General features: G+C 41.5%; 1 protein-coding gene across 4 annotated transcripts; it reads right to left on the bottom strand.

The window, feature by feature from the left end:
• Positions 1-209: 209 nt before the first annotated feature.
• Positions 210-19,908, bottom strand: RNASEH2B (ribonuclease H2 subunit B). Of its 4 annotated transcripts, none has more exons than XR_014561937.1 (11): positions 19,779-19,908; positions 17,409-17,480; positions 15,244-15,351; positions 14,765-14,841; positions 13,993-14,110; positions 12,882-12,946; positions 11,314-11,419; positions 9,841-9,922; positions 8,446-8,488; positions 2,730-3,789; positions 210-2,398 (listed from the first exon to the last, which is right to left on the bottom strand). XR_014561937.1 is itself a non-coding variant. In XM_083730778.1 (11 exons), exons 1-11 carry the CDS (start codon positions 19,858-19,860, stop codon positions 5,601-5,603), a joined length of 942 nt encoding a protein of 313 aa, XP_083586904.1. In that variant the 5' UTR covers positions 19,861-19,908; the 3' UTR covers positions 5,295-5,600. The 4 variants fall into 4 exon arrangements, 2 of the variants coding, with proteins under 2 accessions (XP_083586904.1, XP_083586905.1); XR_014561938.1 differs by having other exon boundaries at positions 13,993-14,107; XM_083730778.1 differs by lacking the exons at positions 210-2,398; positions 2,730-3,789 and adding exons at positions 5,295-5,708; positions 7,520-7,600.
• Between the last annotated feature and the right edge of the window lie 1,184 nt (positions 19,909-21,092).

Below are 21,092 nucleotides of genomic sequence, written 5' to 3'. Positions count from 1 at the left end.
CAAGAAGCACAGTTCTCCTTTCTATGCAAAGCTATGTGATTGGGGGAGGGGGCTGTTTGTCTGTATGTGCATAAATACATAATTGATGAATGATATGGGTCTTATATATTCTTTAATGGTATATTTATGATTGTTTTAAAGGGTGTTCTAAGTCGCTTGGAGACCTTTGGGTAACTAGTGACCAACAAAGAACAATAGACAATAAAATGTCCATCAGAAACAGGGCTTAGCTTTAATCACCATTCTCACAATTCAAGATGAATTATCTCAGATTTATTTATATGAATAATCACATCTGACACAATGGAATTAATTTATAAAGCAAAAAAAAACCCCACACCCCTACTTTTTTATTCACAACAAAATCTCTGTCTGAGTCTTTCCCTTAAATTGTTGTTGTTGTTGTTGACTGCAATTATTATTACAATTATTACAATTTGTTATCCGCCCTTCACCCTAAGGTCTCATGGCAGGTTACAGCAATTAAAGCACAACATTAATGTTAAAATTATTATTATACAATATTAAAAGCAGTTTAAAAATGAGTTAACATTTTACAAAAATAAGGCAGGTCCTAAAAACATACATCTCAAGAGTCAAAACATTAGCAAGTCCCTGTTAATTGCAGATGGCAAGTCTTTTCCTGATCTGCGATTTGGGGACTACAAAGGGCTTAATGCCACATGGACAACTTTCTCTTCAGGCTTCCTTAGGGAACCTGCCATTAATAATCAGCAAAGGGCAACAGGCAGTGCACTAGCTCACCTGTCAGGTGGCACTAGAGACTAAAAATCTCTCTCCCACCTTTCTTGTGATTCAGTATGCCCAAAACCTTTCCTTCCCAAAAGCCCTTGTTTAGAATCAGCATGGACCCAATTACCAGCTCCTGGCACTTTCTGAAATAAGATTTACCACTTCTGCTGGTGCTCAAGAACGATGAGACACATAGCTTATCGAGTTCTTAGAGCGAACTGTCAGCAATTGACACTGTTTATTTAATGCCATGACTGTGCCAGGTGTTCCTGGGGTGTTAGGCAGGTGGGTAAGCTGTGGTGTTTCCCATTTCCTGAGGTAAATTTCAGGAGGAGCTGTACTCCTTCACTTTCTATCTCTTTTCCTTCTGGTGTGGTGTTCTGTACATAGTATGCTCAGTGGTAAGGTTTAGATTCATTATAAGTTATTGTAAGTTTAAATTAGGTCTGCTGCAACTGGATTTCTTATGGACAGTGCCAATCCTGAATGTATTGGATTTGTGACCATTATGCTCATTTGCCTTCAGTAGCCATAAAGCTCTGCTGAATGAAATATAATTGTCTCTGGTCTATTTTGGGGGGGAATCCTGCAATGTGTTTAAATTTTTACTCTGCTAATTATACATTGGAATCTGCTCTGGAACAATACTGAGTAGAATTGCACAACACAAACGCCACTCTTAACTGGAAAGATGTGCTGTGCAATCTTCTCCATGGTCTGTCAAAGCACATCGCACTTACATTTTGACTTTAATTTGCACATGACACTTTTTGGTGCCTGATATCCCAAGAATACTAGGCCTGAAATCCATTCTAAGGAGTAAACCCACTTGAACACAAAAAAATAGTTCTGTATAAACGTGCCTAGGATGATAGAGGTGTCCTATCAAACAGAGCCAGGACATAGCTTCCAAAAAACTGAAGAAAAATTAACCAGAGACACATTTAAACAAGATGACCTGGTGGAAGACAATGGGAAGTTTTATGGTTTGTACTTTCTTCTAAATAAGGTACACTGGAGTTTGCTCGGGTAGAGGAACAGCACACAGCTTCTAGAAATTCCATTTTCCTCAAACAAATAATAATGCGATTTGAGGGGAAAGTGCAGTATCGCCACAACAAAACACCTGCCTTAAGGGAAGACAGGAATCATGTGTGGGGAAAAGTGCATCTTTATTGTGAAGGGAATAATCCAGGGTAAAGGGTTCTTTGCATAGTCCCTGGTTTATTAAACTACTTTTTAAAATTGACATATCAACTTTCAACAGAAGTTTCCATGGCAGAAACCCAATAAAAAAGTAAAAACAACAACACATTATTAACATTAAATTGCTAAAAATAAAGAAGAGAAGCACACACCCAGCCATCAGAACAGTAGTACAAGTAGCTCAAGAAACAGTAATAATATATCAACCTTTCAAAGTTCAGGAAGTTAGTGAAGCAGGCACAAGCCAAGTATCTCTGAGTTTTCCCCAACCAGGGAACCACCACAGAAAAGGCACTGTCTCTTGTTGTCATCTGCCTCCATTTTGAAGGCAGAAACATACAGGCAAGTTTATCTGGGAGCAAGTGGTCCTTCAGTTACCTTTCCTCCCATAGGCACAAGGGTTGGATGTTGTGCTTTTTCAGAAAGGAAAATAAATTACCTATACAGTGGTGCCTCGCAAGACGAAATTAATCCGTTCCGTGAGGCTCTTCGTATAGCGGTTTTTCCGTCTTGCGAAGCAAGCCCATTGACAGCTTAGCGGATTAGCACTATTAGCGGTTTAGCGGCTTTTAGCGGATCAGCTGATAAGCTGCTTAGCGGCTTAGGAAAAGGGGGAAAAAGGAGAAAAAACCCGCAGGAACTCGCAAGACATTTCGTCTTGCAAAGCAAGCCCATAGGGAAATTCGTTTTGCGAAGCGCCTCCAAAACGGAAAACCCTTTCGTCTAGTGGGATTTCCGTCTTGCGAGGTGTTCGTCTTGCGGGGCACCACTGTATAAGCCCTTAATAAGATTAAACAGTATTATCTAGAGCTTGCCCACACCAGAGTTTGCTGTAGGTTTGCGTTCACATGTAATTTGTGTAGTACCAGAACGTTAACCTCAAATAATACAAATCTTGATTGGTAAATTGCTGGAAATTGGACTCCAAACCGTTCCATTCAGGGTCACAGATAATTTGTTTTGGTAGTTTGGGGTGGATGGATCAATTGTCACTTTCGGCTAACCCCCTTCCATCTCACTGCCTCCTTAGTCTTTTCATTTCTTTTCTTGTAACTATTTCTGGTACATTCATGAAGGGAGGATATTTTTTCCTTTTGATCCCTCACATTTGCACAAAACCGGAAAACTGCACAAGGAAATGGCACTAGCATTAGCCTCTTCCCCTTTGTGTGTTTATAATTCTGAACCATCAGATTTGCTGAAACCAGAAAACTGCACAAGCAAATTTACAATTGCCTGGCTATGCCTACTGCACACTTCTTATGCATATTTTTCAGATAAATAAAAAACCCAAGGTGCACAGCTATCTGTGTGCATTCCCTGTTGTTACTTAACTGGCATAATAACAAATGAGAAGACAGGTTCAAACAGAAAAGGAAACTCCTCTCAGTATGAATGCAAAAGACTGTGGTTTCTCCTCAGAAACAAATTCAAGTATGCACAAGTGTGGAATACTCCAAGTTGATTTGGATGGGAAAAAGTGGATTAACAGATAAATAATGCTCACATGTGGACAAGCCCCTCAATACATTTGCTGGAAGCAGAAAGCAGTAAGCAGACAAGGTGCACCAAGCCAGAACTGCTCAAAGGACAAGAAATAATTGTACTAGATCAAAATCTAGAACTTCAAGCGAGAGATGCCAACCACATACCAGAAGGGAAATTGACCTCATCGAATTCCAGCTCTACCACGAATCTCACCTGGAGAACAGTCTCTAACAATACAATTTGCATTTCTTTAAAATGGTTTTAGGAATGTTCCACATTAAAACAAGGCATCCACATTTTCTTTCATTCCCTTCATCTCTTCCTCTGGTGCCGAGCAGACATCTAGTGAAAGAAAAAAGCACATCTATAAATATTATTACCCAGATGATTTGTCAACAAATGTATTTGTAACACTTTGATTTTGACAGTTCAGTCAGTTTAACATTTTTTAAAATACTTTTTACTGTTTTATTTTCTTTTATTGCTATTGGATTTTATTGCTTTTAGGCACCATTTTACATTTTTTTGTAACATTGTATTTCTAAGTCAGTTTCAAACAGCAAACTGCTCTCTTTTCCCATAAGTATTTTGGTACATTTGGCACAATTTTTAAAAATAACCTAAAATACACACACACCCTCCCCCACAAAAATGCCACCTTTTAGTAAACGAGGGGCTCTGCTGAAAATGGATTCATGACGACTGTATCGGCGTTCCTCTGTTTGAATGAACAGAATCAGTTTAACAACATTGTTACTGGCTTCTGTTTTAACACACACACACACCGTACTTTTCCGTCTATAGGACGCCCCCATGTATAAGACACCGCCTATTTTGGGGGACTCAGATTTAAGAAAATCGGGCAAGATGGCGGCATGTCTAAGGCGCCCCCTAATTTTTGACATTATTTTTAAGGGGGGGACCTAGTCTTATACACAGAAAAATACGGTGTGTGAGTGTGTACACACCCACACCCATCTTTCCTGATAAATTTACTCCCACACAAAATGTGTGCTATTTTACATTGGCAGGAAAAAAACTGCTCTGGGGGGGGGGGTTCTTTAACTCGCTGGGACAGATTTTGAAGATGCACTGATGGAGGGAGGAGCTACGGGGAGAGGAAAGTTCGGTTGCACAAGCTGTTTTACCAGAACAGCAACACTGGATGTGATCCACTGTCACTATATGGAAAATTATTTGGCCAACTTGTAGTCCTGCTGAGAGCTACTTTTCCATTCTAGCTAATAAGGAGATGTCTCCAACCTCAGCTTGTGTAACTGTATATGAGACTTTCTTCCAATAAGTGTCCAACTCTCTCTAATAAACTTTTATGTTTAAATCAGCAGACTCTCTAAAACGATGTCCCTTTAAATTGTCCTCATTGCACAGAAAGAATCACTGATATTCTTGAAGCAAGGATCACTCACAACATTGAGAAAAAACGTTTAATCATGTGTCACATCACTTTTCTTGAGAAACTGAGATTAACCATACACTGAAGCATAGCAGCTAACAAAAAATCCAGCTCACTAATGTAATAAGCAAAATACTGCCATGTTAATGGCAAAGTATATTAGAATTTGTCTAGTATTAGTACATCGTTAGTTCCTAAAACTGAAAAGCGATTTCTTAAAAATGAGCTCTTATATCCTAATGACTCTTATCTTCTTTAGTTTTTGTATGCCTTAGAAACTTATTTCCCCAGCACTTTGTATTTGTTAATATTTTGAAATTCAACAAAAACCATTTGGGAGGGGAAAACCCAGTTCAGGTTTTTTTAAAAAAAGGAGGAAACAATTGGCATTTCCCTAATCCACATCCATTAAAAAGACAAGAAACAAGAAATATCTGTTTCAGAAATGAATTTATTTTGCCTCATTACATTACATTGCAATGTGCACTTTGTAGCTTAACAGTGCTAAATAAACAAGCATACTGGCTGATATGATAAATTACCAAAATGAGTTTTCCCAGTGGGAACTACAATAGGCTATCCTGACTTTGTTTTACACAATATTAACTTTCACAGTACTGTTTCTACTTTTGAGCCCTAACTTTAAGTAAAGGGATATCTGAAAACTTGGGGGGGGGGGGGGAGGAAAGAAGTGAGGAAGAAGCTGGCCTATACAAAAATAATTACTGTATCAAAAGTCTCATTTTGTTGTTTTAGTTTTTGAACTAAAGAAAGAAGACATTGTTTTCATGCCACTCTTGTCAACTTTTGCCAGGGCTTTTTGAGCAGCTGACATCTTACTGTTTGCCTGGAAATAAAAACAGAGGAAAAAGTTAGACTAAGGTACAGTTTCCACGCTACATCACATGCCTATCAAGCAGAAACCACACATATCCTTTAGCTTTTGTATATCCCTTCACACCATGCGCCTAAATATTTTATCTGGGGGATAATTAGATCAATGTAATCACATGGTTTGCAGATCTGGCTAATGTAAAAAGTTGACATTCGGCCTGATCCAGACAACATTTCTTCACATTTAGATAGGTGGGATGTTTCATCAGTTAAACGGCACAAACATTTATGAAAACATCAGACACCAGAATCCTGATCATGCTGGGAATACATTGAAGTTAAATGCATCTTTTTATCCCAAAAATAATACAGTAAAAACAAAGATTAATATACACATCTTTAATGCACATCCACACATGCAGTGAACTGCCCTAAGATCTTGTGATGAAGGATAGTATATATTTTTTTTAAAAAAAGAAAGGTTAAATGAAGAAGTAAAATTAGACTACTGTTGCTGCTTCAAATTCCTTATCTTGAAAGTCTGTGTTCCTCAGGTTATCCAACATCTTTTATGAGTAAACTGAACTGAATTATGCAGACTACTCAACTCTTTCCACATCTTAAATACTGTACTATGCCTGCTCCAAAATTTTGTACTGTGTGTAATTCTCAAGTTCCTTTTTACTAAGCTAAGAGTGTCACCTGTAAGCTACACTCCAGCCCTAAGCCTTGATGTCACAAACATCCTAACTGCTCGGGGTGAATATGTTAGAAAATTGTTCCTTAACTAGGGAGGCTGTGCTATGGACTTCCCCAATGGGAACTCCATAGAGCAATTGACCTCTGCTGAAAGCAGGACTTTGCTTTTCCTTTATAGCAAGGCTTGATCTCAAGCTGTGCTATGGAAAAATGGGTCACCTGATGTCATAGTGATGTCAGGTGACTGACAGATGGGCAGAGCCTCTCTCACACACCCCTTGCTTAAAGTGGCCCACTGTGGGTGGAGGAACTCAGAGAATGGTTTCAACATTCCAGGATACCGTTGTAGCAGATTAATAATAATAATAATAATAATAATAATAATAATAATAATAATTTATTATTTATACCCTGCCCATCTGGCTGAGTTTCCCCAGCCACTCTGGGTGGCTCCCAATCAAGTATTAAAAACAGTACAGCGTTAAATATTAAAAACTTCCCTGAACAGGGCTGCCTTAAGATGTCTTCTGAATGTCAGGTAGTTGTTTATCTCTTTGACATCTGATGGGAGGGCGTTCCACAGGGCGGGCGCCACTACCGAGAAGGCCCTCTGCCTGGTTCCCTGTAACCTCACTTCTCGCAGTGAGGAAACCACCAGAAGGCCCTCAGAGTCTGGATCTCAGTGTCCGGGCTGAACGATTGGGGTGGAGACACTCCTTCAGGTATTATTAAAAGCTTTACTAGTTCTTTAGTCCGAGATAGCCATGAAAGACTTTTAAATTCCCGCCACCAATATTTTCATCATTTCTTGAACTAGTTAGAATATACTATTCTAAAACTTAATGGGTTTTTTCCTCACATATAGTATTAAGGGGGTTTTCCAGCCAGAACTTCCTGGAACTCAATTCTGGCACCTCTCAGGTGGATGCCATTGCCATTCTAAGAGAATGAGGGAGGTGTTCATGGTGAGTTCTGACACCCCTTTTACTGGAAAAATAGCACTGGATAGAATGTACTGTGCATGCTTAGAATATGTATTCTACTTTCTCCTGAGTAAAGTAGCATCCTACATGAAAATGAGGCTGCTAGTCAAAAAGCTAGTCGGAAAAGCGATATACAACTCACCTTTTTGCTTTTCATATCGCTAGTATTAAACTTGGTGTAATCCTCTTCTGCTTCCACGGGGGCATCTGATAATTTCCTTTTCTGCAATGTTAGAGTGAGGATTTGCTCCATAAAAATCACAGTGTATTGCATACACTGATCTTCAGCGTAAACAAAAAACGTTCAGGCTTAATGTGAGCAATGGTGATAAAGTCATCCAAAGCAGTATCGCCTGTCCTCTAGATTAAGTGGGTAAGCCGACTGCAGAACATGCAAGCAGAGGTGGGAAAAATGCTAAGTGAGAATGGTTGGATAAAGGAAGAAGACTATGAGCAGAGGAAGCAGAGATCTGAAAGGTGGAAGTAGTATGGGGAGGTGAGAGGCCAAGGACATTAATACAAAAGACACAAGTGTATTTTCTTATCATGCATGCCTCCGTATAACTCCTGCTTTGAAAACCATAGGCATACTTGTAGCACTTCATTGCCAACATATACTCTATGTACCAGTCAATTTGAAAGGTCTTCCTCATTTGATTGGTGGTTAAAATGTCTGTGATTAAAAATAATTGCACATTCTTCTTACATCTTGCTGAACACTATGACACTGTTTCATGCTTTCAGCTAGATGCTTTAAAAAAGCCCAGTTATCAATGGGGGTGGGGAGTTTGTTATCAATGGGAAAAGAAGTATTTCAAGACTTGACTTCCTCTCCTCTAAGGATTGCTCTGGTACAGCATTTCTTTTTCATCATCTCCAGGGTTCCAGACCATGGTCTGAAGGCTCACGATGCAACCACCTCGCTGAGGCTAAGCTCACCTGAGTCTGGCCAATGCCTGAACAGGGATCTGCCTGAAAACCCCATGCAAACTGCCCTCAGGTTCCGTGATGGAAGGAACTCAGGGCATGAAAACGATACATATCCAACAGTACCTAAATATTCATTACCTTGGATGCTGGCTCCGCCGGAGGACTTGCAATTTGTGGGAGCCTGGAAAGCAAAACAAAAAAGAAAAGAGGTTAAGGAAGTCAAATTTTAGAACTATCAAGCTAGAATATTTTATCAGTAAGTGCCTCATCTATTTATTTTGAAGTTTTTGTGTGGGAGACAAGCAAGAGTGGGTTTTTATCAGGGTGGGAGCCTGGGGAAAGGGGAAAACTTTCCAGGTGGGAGCTGGGAATACTCACTTTTTGTATGTGGATTGAAGATTAGGGTAAAACTGGCCCTGTATTCAAGCTTTACCCTAATCTTCAATCCTCTCCTTTCTTTCTTCTTTTGCCTTCCTCTCTTTGCTTTGCTGTTTCTCTCTCTCTCTCTCTCTCTCTCTCTCTCTCTCTGACTTCATTTGTTCTAAATATAATTTGATTGCATTGTGAAAACTTTAATAAAAACTTCTGGGCTAGAACAGCCATGCACCACACAAAAGAATTAAGAATTCTACTTTTATTTCAAAGTTGTATTCCCTGTGTGTCAGTTCTGAAACAAAAAAGCCAAAGCCAAATGACAACAAATATTAATTCAGATGCAACCAAATAATCAAATGATGTAAGCAGTGGGCAGGAAGACTAAAAAACATAAAAGTAGCATTAGGAGAAAATGTAATATGTACAAAAAATATTCCAGTGGGGGTGTAAAGAAGGACCTGTGAGTGTGAGGCCTGGGGAGAAGGAGTGTGTCTCGAAAGGCTGTGTGGCCTGGGATAAGACCTGGAGGGCCACATTGGCCCCTGAGCCTCCCCTTTCACCTTCAGACAAGGAACTATGCAAAGCAAATGTTAAACTTAGTCACGGGCGTCATATTTTCTAAGTGCTGAATCAATTGCATGTCTTTACAAATTGGAAAGAGAAAAACACACCCAGCAAAGGCAGAAACAGCAGTAAAGCAGCAATTTCAGTATTTCATTATAATATTTTATGACAGTCTCAATGCCTTCTGTACTTAGCTAAATCAGCGATTCTCAAAGTTTGCGCCCCCGGGTTCCAAAATAACTGGCTGAAAATTACAGACACAGATGGATCCTTTCCACCTAATACAGTGGTACCTCGGGTTAAGTACTTAATTCATTCCGGAGGTCCGTTCTTAACCTGAAACTGTTCTTAACCTGAAGCACCAATTTAGCTAATGGGGCCTCTCACTGCCGCCGCAGCACGATTTCTGTTCTCATCCTGAAGCAAAGTTCTTAACCTGAAGCACTATTTCTGGTCTGTAACCTGAAGCGTATGTAACCTGAAGCATATGTAGCCCGAGGTACCACTGTATATAAAGAGCTAAAGCATGGGGGGGGGGGGAATCAGTCATTGTCATCAAAGTTATCCCTTACAACATTAAGCTTGTACACTCACCTCAAATACTGAGCTAGTGCAGTACTCAGCTCTTCAGAAATATATTCAGTTATTAAACCATGAGCATAGCGAATATAGTCCTCTGAAAGAAAAACAAAATAAATGCTATAAAACATCTCTCCTTTAGAATGCTCAGTCTCCTAATTAACACTGCCCCAAGTTTACCACTTCCATCTGTGATGAGTGATCCGCACCTTTAGTTTCGTGGTGTTCCCATCAGTGCATCTCACACACCCTTTGGCCTAAACCAGATGTGGGGAACCGCTGACCCTCAGCAAGCATGGCCAATGGTTAGGGCTGATGGGAGTTGAAGTCCAGCAACAGTTGGGAGGGCCAAAGCCTTCTCACACCTGCCCTAAATGGAATCAATACTTGCAAAGAGCAGACACCGAATGCTATAGACAGCTTGCAGCATGCCAGCAGTACTTACCCTATTTTTTGCTCTATAAGACTCACTTTTCCCCTCCTAAAAAGTAAGGGGAAATGTGTGTGTGTCTTATGGAGCGAATGCAGGCTGCACAGCTATCCCAGAAGCCAGAACAGCAAGAGGGTTCACTGCACAGCGATCCCTCTTGTTGTTCTGGCTTCTGAGATTCAGATTTTTTTTTTCTTGTTTTCCTCCTCCAAAAACTAGGTGCGTCCGAAAAATACGGTATGTCCCGACTGTCACTCATAATTAAAATGCAGCAATGGTTGTCAGCTTCGTATTAGTTGTGTCTTGGGGGAAAATAAAATTGGAAAGGGATGGAAAACCACACAGATGGCCATGTAAATGTTCCCTATTGGTTTCATAAGCCCAGGCAACCAGATGGGTTAATTCTCCCTGTCTGACCTTCTCTTCTCTTTCCAACTGAACACTCCTGAAGGCATAAAACTGGCTATAAAGTTATGTAGCAACTATTATCTGTTTTGCCTCAAAAGGATAGCAGTGCTGGGAACATCAACTAGTTTTGGGGAGGGAGATGGGTGCATTGTGGCCTGATAGTGTTTAGCAGCAGTGGCCTGGTAACTATAAAAACACCACACACAAAAAAAAATTAAGAGAAACTGAAAAGAATGCCTGGAAAACCAACTAAGTGAAGGAGGGGAAAGTGCAACACACAAGCTGATGTCATATGGGAGTTGTTACAGTAAGGAAAATGTAAGTACAGTGGTACCTTGGGTTAAGTACTTAATTCGTTCCAGAGGTCCGTTCTTAACCTGAAACTGTTCTTAACCTGAAGCACCATTTTAGCTAATGGGGCCTCCTGCTCCTGCCGCACTGCTGGAGCACGGTTTCTGTTCTCATTCTGAAGCAAAGTTCTTAACCTGAAGCACTATTTCTGGGTTAGCGGAGTCTGTTACCTGAAGCGTTTGTAACCCGAGGTACCACTGTACTGCAAGAGAAAATCATGTATGCGAACAAAGTAAGTACTGTACAAATCTTACCAGCATAAATGTTTTATATTTCACTTGGGACCTAAATCCCCTTACCTTCAGTGGCATCCGTGTTCCGTTTGCCGCTGATAAATGTAGCAGACTGCACCTTTCCACCCACAGGTATGTCATTGTCTTTTAACACTTTGACAGTCTGGTCGACCTGGCAAAAGCCACAAAACAGAAGGGCTTATCCTCGCTGCCGTTGTGTGTACATGCAATGTACCACCAAAGCCAAACCCTGAACCTACAAACTGAAATCTAGCACACATTTGTAGCTGCTACCATACTGACATGGGTCACAATCTTCTACGGTTGCCCAAATAAACCCCCTTTATGAGAATGGGATGAATGAGAATTGTGAAAGAAAAAAGTGGCACTCCTGAGACATTTCCGTTTGTATAAAATGTAACTGCTCAGGAGAAAATCACGGAGGACTGCATTTACGGCATACAATTTACTGTTAAAATAGCTACAAACTTAGCAAATTATTGATACACTTTTTAAAGGTTTTCTTAACCAAACTCTTTTTTCCTACTGCAGCCAGCAAAGGCTACTAAGGTATTCCATTTGTAGAGTGATCACAACTAAGGTAGCACAACTACAGCAGAAATAGTGGGGATTTTAAGCAGAGGTTGGATGGCTGTCTGTCATGGATGTTTTAGCTGAGATTCCTGCTTCGCAGGGGGCTGGACTAGATGACCCTTGGATCCCTTCCATCTATGAGTCTATGAGTAAGGGGGATGCAGCTTAAGCCACTCACAAAAAAATGTGAGAGGGGAGAGGAGAGGGAAAATCCTGCATTACATCTGAATGCCCCCCCCCTTTTATTTTCAGACAAGTAACTATGCAAAGCAAATGTGAAACTTAGTTCTGGAGCGTCATATTTTCTAAGTGCTGAATCGAGTGCAGCATGAGAGCACATGTACAGTGGTACCTCGGGTTAAGTACTTAATTCGTTCCGGAGGTCCGTACTTAACCTGAAACTGTTCTTAACCTGAAGCACCACTTTAGCTAATGGGGCCTCCCATTGCTGCTGCGCCACCGGAGCATGATTTCTGTTCTCATCCTGAAGCAAAGTTCTTAACCTGAAGCACTATTTCTGGGTTAGCGGAGTCTTTAACCTGAAGCGTATGTAACCTGAAGCGTATGTAACCCGAGGTACCTGTATTTCATTGTTGTATTTTATGACAATCTCAATGCCTTCTGTACTTAACTAAATCTCAAAAGTTTGCACCCCCATGGTTCCACATGAATTGGCTGAAAATTACGGAAGTCCACCAGTCACAAAATGGCTGCCCAAGGGTTGAGCCAGTCACAAAGCGGAAGCAGGTGGAGTTTGGGATAATCTGCAGGAAATTACTGACAACTACTGATATCTAATCCATCCCAGAAATTACATAGGAACATGGAACACTTACTGGGAAAGTTCCTTCCGGTCTGGTGTAACTAAGGCATTCAATAGTGCAGGTAAAGAAGAGGAAGGTCCTTAGAAATCGGCTGCATCCTCATAGCACTGTTACATTTTTCCAGTTTTAACTAGAGTCCCTGGCTTTTGTACAAGGCAACATATAATACTCAGAATTCATCACAATAGAAAAGAATCTCTTTTAACAAAACGATACCTTCTTCTTCAGCCACTTCAGTGCTTTCTCCTCGCTGTATTTGTAAAATTTTCGGCCACCTATTTCTGAGACAAAAAGGGTCGCCTCGGATTTAGATTTGTACTTTCATGACATTTATATATTTATTTGTTGAATTTATGTACCGCTCTGACATGAAATAAGACATTGCGGTAGATATGTTATTTCAGCATCCATACAAAGTTACCAGTGAACACATTTATAAACACACACACACACGCATATATACAGTACTTTTTTTCATTTTTAAAAAAATGTTTAGGGCTACTCTCATTTTGACTCAAGAAAATCACCATTATATAATTCAAATCGGGGTAAATAAATACAGTAAATACAACAAAACCGACCAATCACCGTGCTAGATTCCAACTCCTACTTCACACATTAAACGCTCACTTCCATCTGAGACTCAGGAAACACTGGGCCAGGAAATGAGGCCGTCATCAGAGGTAGCAATGGAACTGATGATTCACCATGCTAGAAAAGAAGCTATTTTTTTTAAAAATAGTTTCTTCTCCTGTTAGATTCACAAAATGTTTAGGGGTATGCGTACCCCTGTGTACCTGTAGAAAAAAAGCACTGTACACACACACACACACACACACACACACAAGGTTACCAGTGAAACACACACACACAACCTTATAAGCATTGGTCTATTTTGCTCATTAACTGGCAGGGCTCTCCTGTGTTTCAGAGAGGGCTCTCTTCCCGTCTTACCTACAGATGGCAGGGACTGAATCGGGGACCATGTGCATGCAGAAAATGTACTCTACTACTAATTAAGCTACAGTCCCTCCCTCTACAACTTGGGCATGTTGAACACACTTAGAGTTTCAGCTTACATTCCTGGCACTCACAATTGCAGAAACTGTTGTGAAAGTATGAATACTCTGTGTTCAGTGGCCTCTCTCATACAGACCCTCTATAGTTTGACATGGTTCACTGGGAGTTATTTCTGCATGTATGGCTTGTGAAGCCCTGGGAAAGCTGACTGTGACAAACCTTCACTGGCCTAACAGCATGAACTGACAAAGGACTGTAAAACCTGTATCAAATGCTGCTTGCTCATTTTATTTGTCAGATCTTGTACCTTTTTCATCTGCTAGGTGGTGAACAGATTGCGAAATGTTCTTGCAGTTTAGCAACATTGCACAGGAAGAGAACTCTTCGTCTACCAGGAACTGATCCAAAGGCTGAAACTTTCCCTGCTGGAAAAAGGGAAGATAAATCAAAATGGTGAATGGATCAAAGTGATTCAAAAATATTTTGCCAGATTTTTTTTTTTTTTTAATTTTTTGTGGCCAGGTAATTTCAGCTAGAGATGGATGGCTGACAGGTACTACCAAAAGCTGCTAATAAATTAAAGAACAGCGAAGCATTAACAGTTATTTCGGACTGATGAAAAATTCTTTAATGAAGGGTCTTTAAATAAAGTGGGTGGGTTTTTTTTAAAAAAGCCAGTATTTTAAACACCTAGTGACTCTTTGTTGTGAAGGATAAATACAAGTTCTGCAAGTGAAAATGCACCAACAGAATTAGCAGACCAAAAGGCAACAAGATTTTGTACTCTCTCTTTCACTAGAAAGATTTACAGACAGAACTCTGAAATAGCCAATCTTTCTTCCTCACAATACATGTTCCAGTTTGGCTTGAAGCCCTACAGGAGTTGTTTTCTACATAATTTAATAATTTCAAGTGACAGCCATGACAACCTAACCAGGTAGTACCCAAACACATTATAATATGTAGTGGAGTCTACTGACTACAACACTTGAACACCTACCTACTTTAGAGCATTAATTTACAGTTGTTTGTGGAGAAAAGCAATATAATGGCATCCTTAAAAATTTCGAGTTACCTACCTCTTTCTCTGCCTTGGTAAGGTAAAACAACAAAAGAAATAAGGGATCCACTGGTGTAGCAAATAATAGCCGTCCATCTAAAAGTATATAAAAAAGCATCATCGTGACAATAGATAAATAATTATAATAGTAATTTCCCTTGATAAATTCAGTCTTCACCTGAGTAAAGAAATAGGTACTATACCCCAAATAAAATATTTCTTTATTTGATTTTGGGTGCTCAAACGTATTTCTTTATCCAGGAGCAAATTCATGTAGACAATTTTGAGCTAGGAATAAGACAGATTCCTATGTTCCTGTGTATATTCTTATACAGATCTGAATTGAGGGCGATGGAAGCATAAAGCTTCGCCCAGCTTGTTACATGTAAATGAGGATAAACTAAGCTGTAGTAGCTCAGGAATCTGCGTATGCCTAAAATCACGAGGAATCACTGCTTGAAGATCAGGCTGCAAATGGAGAACGAGGACGCTGCTCACCATGTTGAACAGCTTCGCCGATAAACCACGACCGGTATTCTTCATGAAAAGCTTTCACTTCAAACACCTGACGGCCATCACTTCCGAACAAGTAAAGGGCTGCTTGTCCTGTTAAAACGATGACGACACAGATATTGGTTTCGGATTTCTGAAGCTGCCAATAGCCACCCCCAATCAAAAGAAGAAAGTAAACTCTCAGAAGAATGCCGGACTGTTTGCAAACCTTAAGTGCAAAAGAAACTCAGACAAATAGAAAAGTTTAAGCATCACACTGAAACTAGGGATTGCCAACTCATGCACCCACAGAGACCTTCCCAGGTACCCGCTGAGTCCCCTTAGTCTGCAAAGAAGCATTATGTTGTAGCTAACAATTGGCTGCTGTGCACGAACGGGTGAAGTGGGGGGGGGGTCACCATTGTTTCCCTGCTTTGCAAATGTGCCCATGGGTCCAAAATGGTTGACAACTCCTGTGCCAACCCATGGTTTAGGAAGCTTAACTATCGTTTGGCAGGGAACACATCTGGATGTAATGCTAAATGTAGAGAGAAGAAATAAGCTTTGGCGGGGAGTTGGAACACAAACACTGGTTTGGACAGAATGTCAAGCCAGCCAACTCTGTGGTTTGTTTCCTTGCTCCAGGAAAGGAAGAGGGAAGGAAGACTCAAGCAGTGTGCACAAGCAGGCAGCTCATAAAAGTAAATGTACCCCTGACCGTTAAGTCCGGTCGCGGATGACTCTGGGGTTGCGGTGCTCATCTCGCTCTATAGGCTGAGGGAGCTGGCGTTTGTCCGCAGACAGCTTCCGGGTCATGTGGCCAGCATGACTAAGCCGCTTCTGGGTGAACCAGAACAGCGCATGGAAACGCAGTTTACCTTCCCGCCAGACCGGTACCTATTTATCTGCTTGCACTTTGACGTGCTTTCGAACTGCTAGGTTGGCAGGACACAAGCTAAATTTGCTTAACGTGTTTCATCTGAATGTAAGCATCGTGTATAAACTGGCAAGCCATGGTTTGCAGTCAGCCAGCAAAGCAAAACTGAAAATCATGACCTGAAGTAGATTTACAAAACCATAGTATTAACTATAAAAGGTAAAGGGACCCCTGAACATTAGGTCCATCGCGGATGACTCTGGGGTTGCGGCGCTCATCTCCCTTTCTTGGCCGAGGGAGCCGGCATACAGCTTCCGGGTCATGTGGCCAGCATGACTAAGCCACTTCTGGCAAACCAGAGCAACGCAGGGAAACGCCGTTTACACCGGAGTGGTACCTATTTGTCTACTTGCACTTCACGCTTTCAAACTGCTAGGTTGGCAGGAGCAGGGACCGAGCAACGGGAGCTCACCCCCTCGCGGGGATTCGGACTGCCAACCTTCTGATAGGCAAGCCCTAGGCTCTGTGGTTTAACCCACAGCACCACCTGTGTCCCTGTATTAACTATAGTTTGGCATGATGTCTGAACTAAGTCTATTACAGATATCATGTGAGATCAACATATCCCAGTCCTTTAGACCCTTGGGAATTAATTTCAAAGAAATCTGACATGGATCTGGGCAGCCCAGGACTTCCATACACATTGCCCAGGCTTGTGGTGCTGCTAACACAGTGGTTTTAATTCACCCCCAGCGGCACACTCCATTGTCTCTCGAGACAGACGGATGTCAACAGCAATATACCTTGGATGTAGCCATTGTTTTATTAGCTCTGGGACAGAGGAACAGCTGGCAGCTTAACTCAGCCCCCCAAACCCATGTATTTTACAGCAAAACACAATACACAACATACAGACATAATCTTACAGAAAACATTTACTGAATAGACAAAAAGCCCTACTCTTTTTAAACACATCATTTTAAAGCTTCAGTCTACAAAGGAAATACAGTGGTACCTTTGTTCTCCAACAGAATCCGTTCCAGAAGTCTGTTCGAAACATTCAAAAACCAAGGTGCAGCTTCTGATTGGCTACAGGAGCTTCCTGCACTCAATCGGAAGCTGCAGAAGCCACGTTGGACGTTCAGCTTCCAAAAAGCGTTCGCAAACTGGAATACTCACTTCCAGGTTTGCGGTGTTCGGGAGCCAAAACATTCAGGTCGCAGGTGTTTCAGAACCAAGGTACGACTGTAATTCAAATTTGAAGGTAAGGAAAGAATTACAATTTCAGACTTGCCTGTACTTGGATTACGCAGTTTTGTAAATAAAGGCTCAGAGCCTGGCTTCTTTGGCAGATTAGTAGCAGATTCTGAAAAAAAGTTAAATTCCAAAGTGAGATATACCCTTCATATATTTAAAAATATTCACATCTAACTACTGTTACTGTAAATATGGTTGAGGCTTCCCTTGTTACCTGTGAAGAGTAAGAATTGCCCCCAGAAGATCAGGTGAGCCCCTATCTTCTGAATACAGTGGTACCTCAGGTTAAGTACTTAATTCGTTCCGGAGGTCCGTACTTAACCTGAAACTGTTCTTAACCTGAAACACCACTTTAGCTAATGGGGCCTCCTGCTGCTGCCGCGCTGCTGGAGCACGATTTCTGTTCTCATCCTGAAGCAAAGTTCTTAACCTGAGGTAATATTTCTAGGTTAGCGGAGTCTGTAACCTGAAGCGCATGTAACCTGAAGTGTATGTAACCCGAGGTACCATTGTACAGACTTCTATTAAACAGGGTTGCAATCTAGTAGCTGTGCACTCAGATTCACCAAGTCAACATCATCATAACTCATAGGCAAGGAGAGAGTATGTTTGAGCTGCCACAACATTTCATGCTACTCATCCTAATTTTACCTGAAAACACAGCCAGGCAGAGCCATTGCTCTCTCCATGCTTTCTGAAGCTGGAAGGCAAAGCAGAAGAAAGGAGGAGAAAAGAGAGAGCAGTGCAAAGCACAGCAACCGCCAAGATGAAGAGAGAAGAGGCAAAAAGCAGGACAGGGGAGCAGCCCTCATTCCCCACAGTTGTAGGCCTAGTCTACACACGCAACAAAACATAGCAATAAGAGTTGTGATGTGGTAAAATACTGCGTGGGCTTGAATGCCACCTGACATAAAAGAAACTTCAAACCAATAGGAAACATGTTAGACCACAATATCTGTCCCTGATGTGCTAGATCTTTCCTTGTGGGGATTTGAGTGTTTGTTTTGCCACATGGGAAAACAGTCTTAACTGGCAGGCTCCCACTCCTGCAGTTTGATATGTTAAAGACTCATGGGTGTAGCCAAGAGGGCAGGGGGGCAGCTTCCCCCCATCAAGTAAGTAAGTAAGTAAGTAAGTAAGTAAATAAATAATTTTATTTATATCCCGCCCTCCCCAGCCGAAGCCGGGCTCAGGGCGGCTAACAACAATAACTAACTGACCAATTGCATAACAGATAACTTGGTTCTGCCCCCCCAACATAAAGCCTGCCCCCCACCGAAAATAAATCCTGGCTACACCAGGCCATGTGTACATGGTCAGAATCCCATCTCAGAGGCAGATGAAATGGAGGAAAAAGAGGTCAGACTGAGAAGAAGATCAGGAGGACAAGGAGACTTGAGTGACAGGGGAAAGGCAGAAAGAGGAAACCCTTGCTTCCTGTGTCTCATCCTCCCACACTTTGTGTGAGATGGTTGTGTATGTGTGCACGCACACTCACACACACACACACACACACACACACACAAGTTGACATGCATGCACGTCCATGTGTGTGCCAGAGAGAAGGGCACAACTGTGAGAAGGTCCTCTATCTTCTCCACCCATTGCAAATATTGGCAAACCCCCTGCTTTTTAAAAAAAATCTGCAATGCCTGCATGTCACTGAAGTCAGTTCAAATGCTGCAGCATTTTAATAGTGGTCTCCACCCTTGCATTCAAAGAACTGGCTTTACCATGAATTCCCGCTCATGACTGCGACCGCCACAGAAAGACAAACCGGTATGATTATGGCTGTGATCCAATGAGATGCTAGACTAAGACCTTAGGGATGCCCTCAGTATATATATTTATGCTCTTTACACACACACACACACACCAGCTCTAAACAGTAAATCCTCTGGGGCCATATCGTAGCTGTCCCAACGTAGCACAGCAGCAAACTGAGGAAAACAAGTCCAGACCCCCTTAGACAAGTGTAACTGGTCAGAGCCGCTCCTTGGATCGAGGCCTTTATCGGCCACAACTCATTTAAAAAAGCGATCATATTTTCATTATCTTGCTAGCAGGCTCCCACCACCTCCCTTTAAAAAAAAAAAAAAAGCACCAAGTGCTGCAGGAAGTGACTTCCAGTTTCGTTTCTGCGAATTCTTGCCGAGATGTTTTCTGTTCCTTATGGCACTGATCAAATCCTCCAGAAATGCCTTTAGCGGGGATACCCACATACATACATACACGCGCGCACACAGACACGCGTTGCCCCAAGAGGGCACAACTTAACTTCAGGACAAGGGAGGGAAGATCCATCCATTCAAATGAAAAGAGATTCCACCCCCACCCCAGAAAAGAGCCCATCCTTTCACAGCTGCAGCAGCCCTCTCCCCGCGCCTCTTTGCAAGGAGTTCTTTACCTGGCGCAACGATCACCCATTGGCCGCCGCTGCCTCCGTTCCCCGCGGAGGCTTCCAAGAGCCGCTGCCTCCCAGCCGGCATGTTGCCTTCTGCTCGCCGCGGACCCGCCCCCGCCCCGCCCCTCCCCTCGCTATAACCCTAGACATACAAAAACTAAAAGAGGTGCACATGCGGGCCAGCTGGCGGGTCGTCGCATGGGAATGTCCTCGCTAGACTTCTTCGCTTGGCGTTCACGCGCAAAGACAAGTTTTATACATATTAAGTTTTTTGGTCGGTGCTTTTTTTCTTCTAGGAAAGAAAAACGGTGCTGGTACACGCCCATGAAGTTGTTACACTAAAGGTGCCGGTTGAGTTCCCCAGGAGGGGAAAAAGCCCTGTTTTTGTTATATTTTCTAAATTTCTGATAATATTTTGGATAATGTTATCATTTTTGAAGTCACTTCTTTTGGATAATTGAAACAAGTCGTCTGGCATGGGGGTGTAAGAAGCAGGACACCAGCAGTGTGTATATTTTTATATATTCTGTAAGTCACTTGGAGATCTTTCAGTGACAAGGGTGGGTATTGATTGATTGATTGATTGATTGATTGATTGACTGATTGATTACATTTGTATACCACCCAATAGCCGGAGGTCTCAGAGCGGTTCACAGAACAAAATCAAAATATAAAACCACTATATATATATAATCAAAATAAAAACAACAACCCAATAACACCTCCCTGCCCCAAAAGGAATCAGATTTTAAAAGGGCATAGAATGTCAATCAAATCAACCAAAGACCTGGTTAAAAAGGAACGTTTTTGCCTGGCGCCTAAAGGTGTATAATGAAGGCGCCAGGCGAACTTTATACTGTTTCACTTTGTAAAATTTGGCACTTTACACATTGTGCCCTATGGGCAGGCAGCAGCTAACTTTGTCAGGGTGTGTGAGACAGAGAAGGGACCACGAGGGTCATCTAGGCCAGTGTTTTTCAACCACTGTTCCGCCGCACACTAGTGCCGCGAGATGTTGCCTGGTGTGCCGTGGGAAAACTTGAAAAATTCGAAAGATTTAAAAATAAAGTATTTTATAATTTTTCATATTTCTGTTTACTTACTATTTCATAATAAAGTAATTATAAAATACTTTCTTTGTGTTTATTTGATTCCTATTCAAGAGAATTACTTTATATCTAGTCAATATAGGCACAGAGTTAATTTTTTTAACATTTTCTAATGGTGGTGTGCCTCATGATTTTTTTCATGAAACAAGTGTGCCTTTGTCCAAAAAAGGTTGAAAAACACTGATCCCTTGTTAGGTTAAATGTTTGT

This window comes from Podarcis gaigeae, assembly GCF_964106915.1.
Source record: "Podarcis gaigeae genome assembly, chromosome: 3".
In the NCBI taxonomy this organism is placed as follows: Eukaryota; Metazoa; Chordata; class Lepidosauria; order Squamata; family Lacertidae; genus Podarcis; species Podarcis gaigeae.
The sequence above is the reverse complement of the archived record's forward strand: the minus strand, read 5'-3'. Positions and strand labels throughout refer to the sequence as shown.

Bases quoted from the DNA above. Each gene is read 5' to 3' on its own strand.
- RNASEH2B (XM_083730778.1), bottom strand. From the start codon at position 19,860: ATGCCGGCTGGGAGGCAGCGGCTCTTGGAAGCCTCCGCGGGGAACGGA. The intron at 11,420-12,881 runs GTATCGTTTTGT...GGCTTTTGCCAG, and splicing joins TGAAGTGGCTGAAGAAGAAG to GTCGACCAGACTGTCAAAGT. The intron at 9,923-11,313 runs GTAAGGGGATTT...TTTTTCTTTCAG, and splicing joins GAACACGGATGCCACTGAAG to AGGACTATATTCGCTATGCT.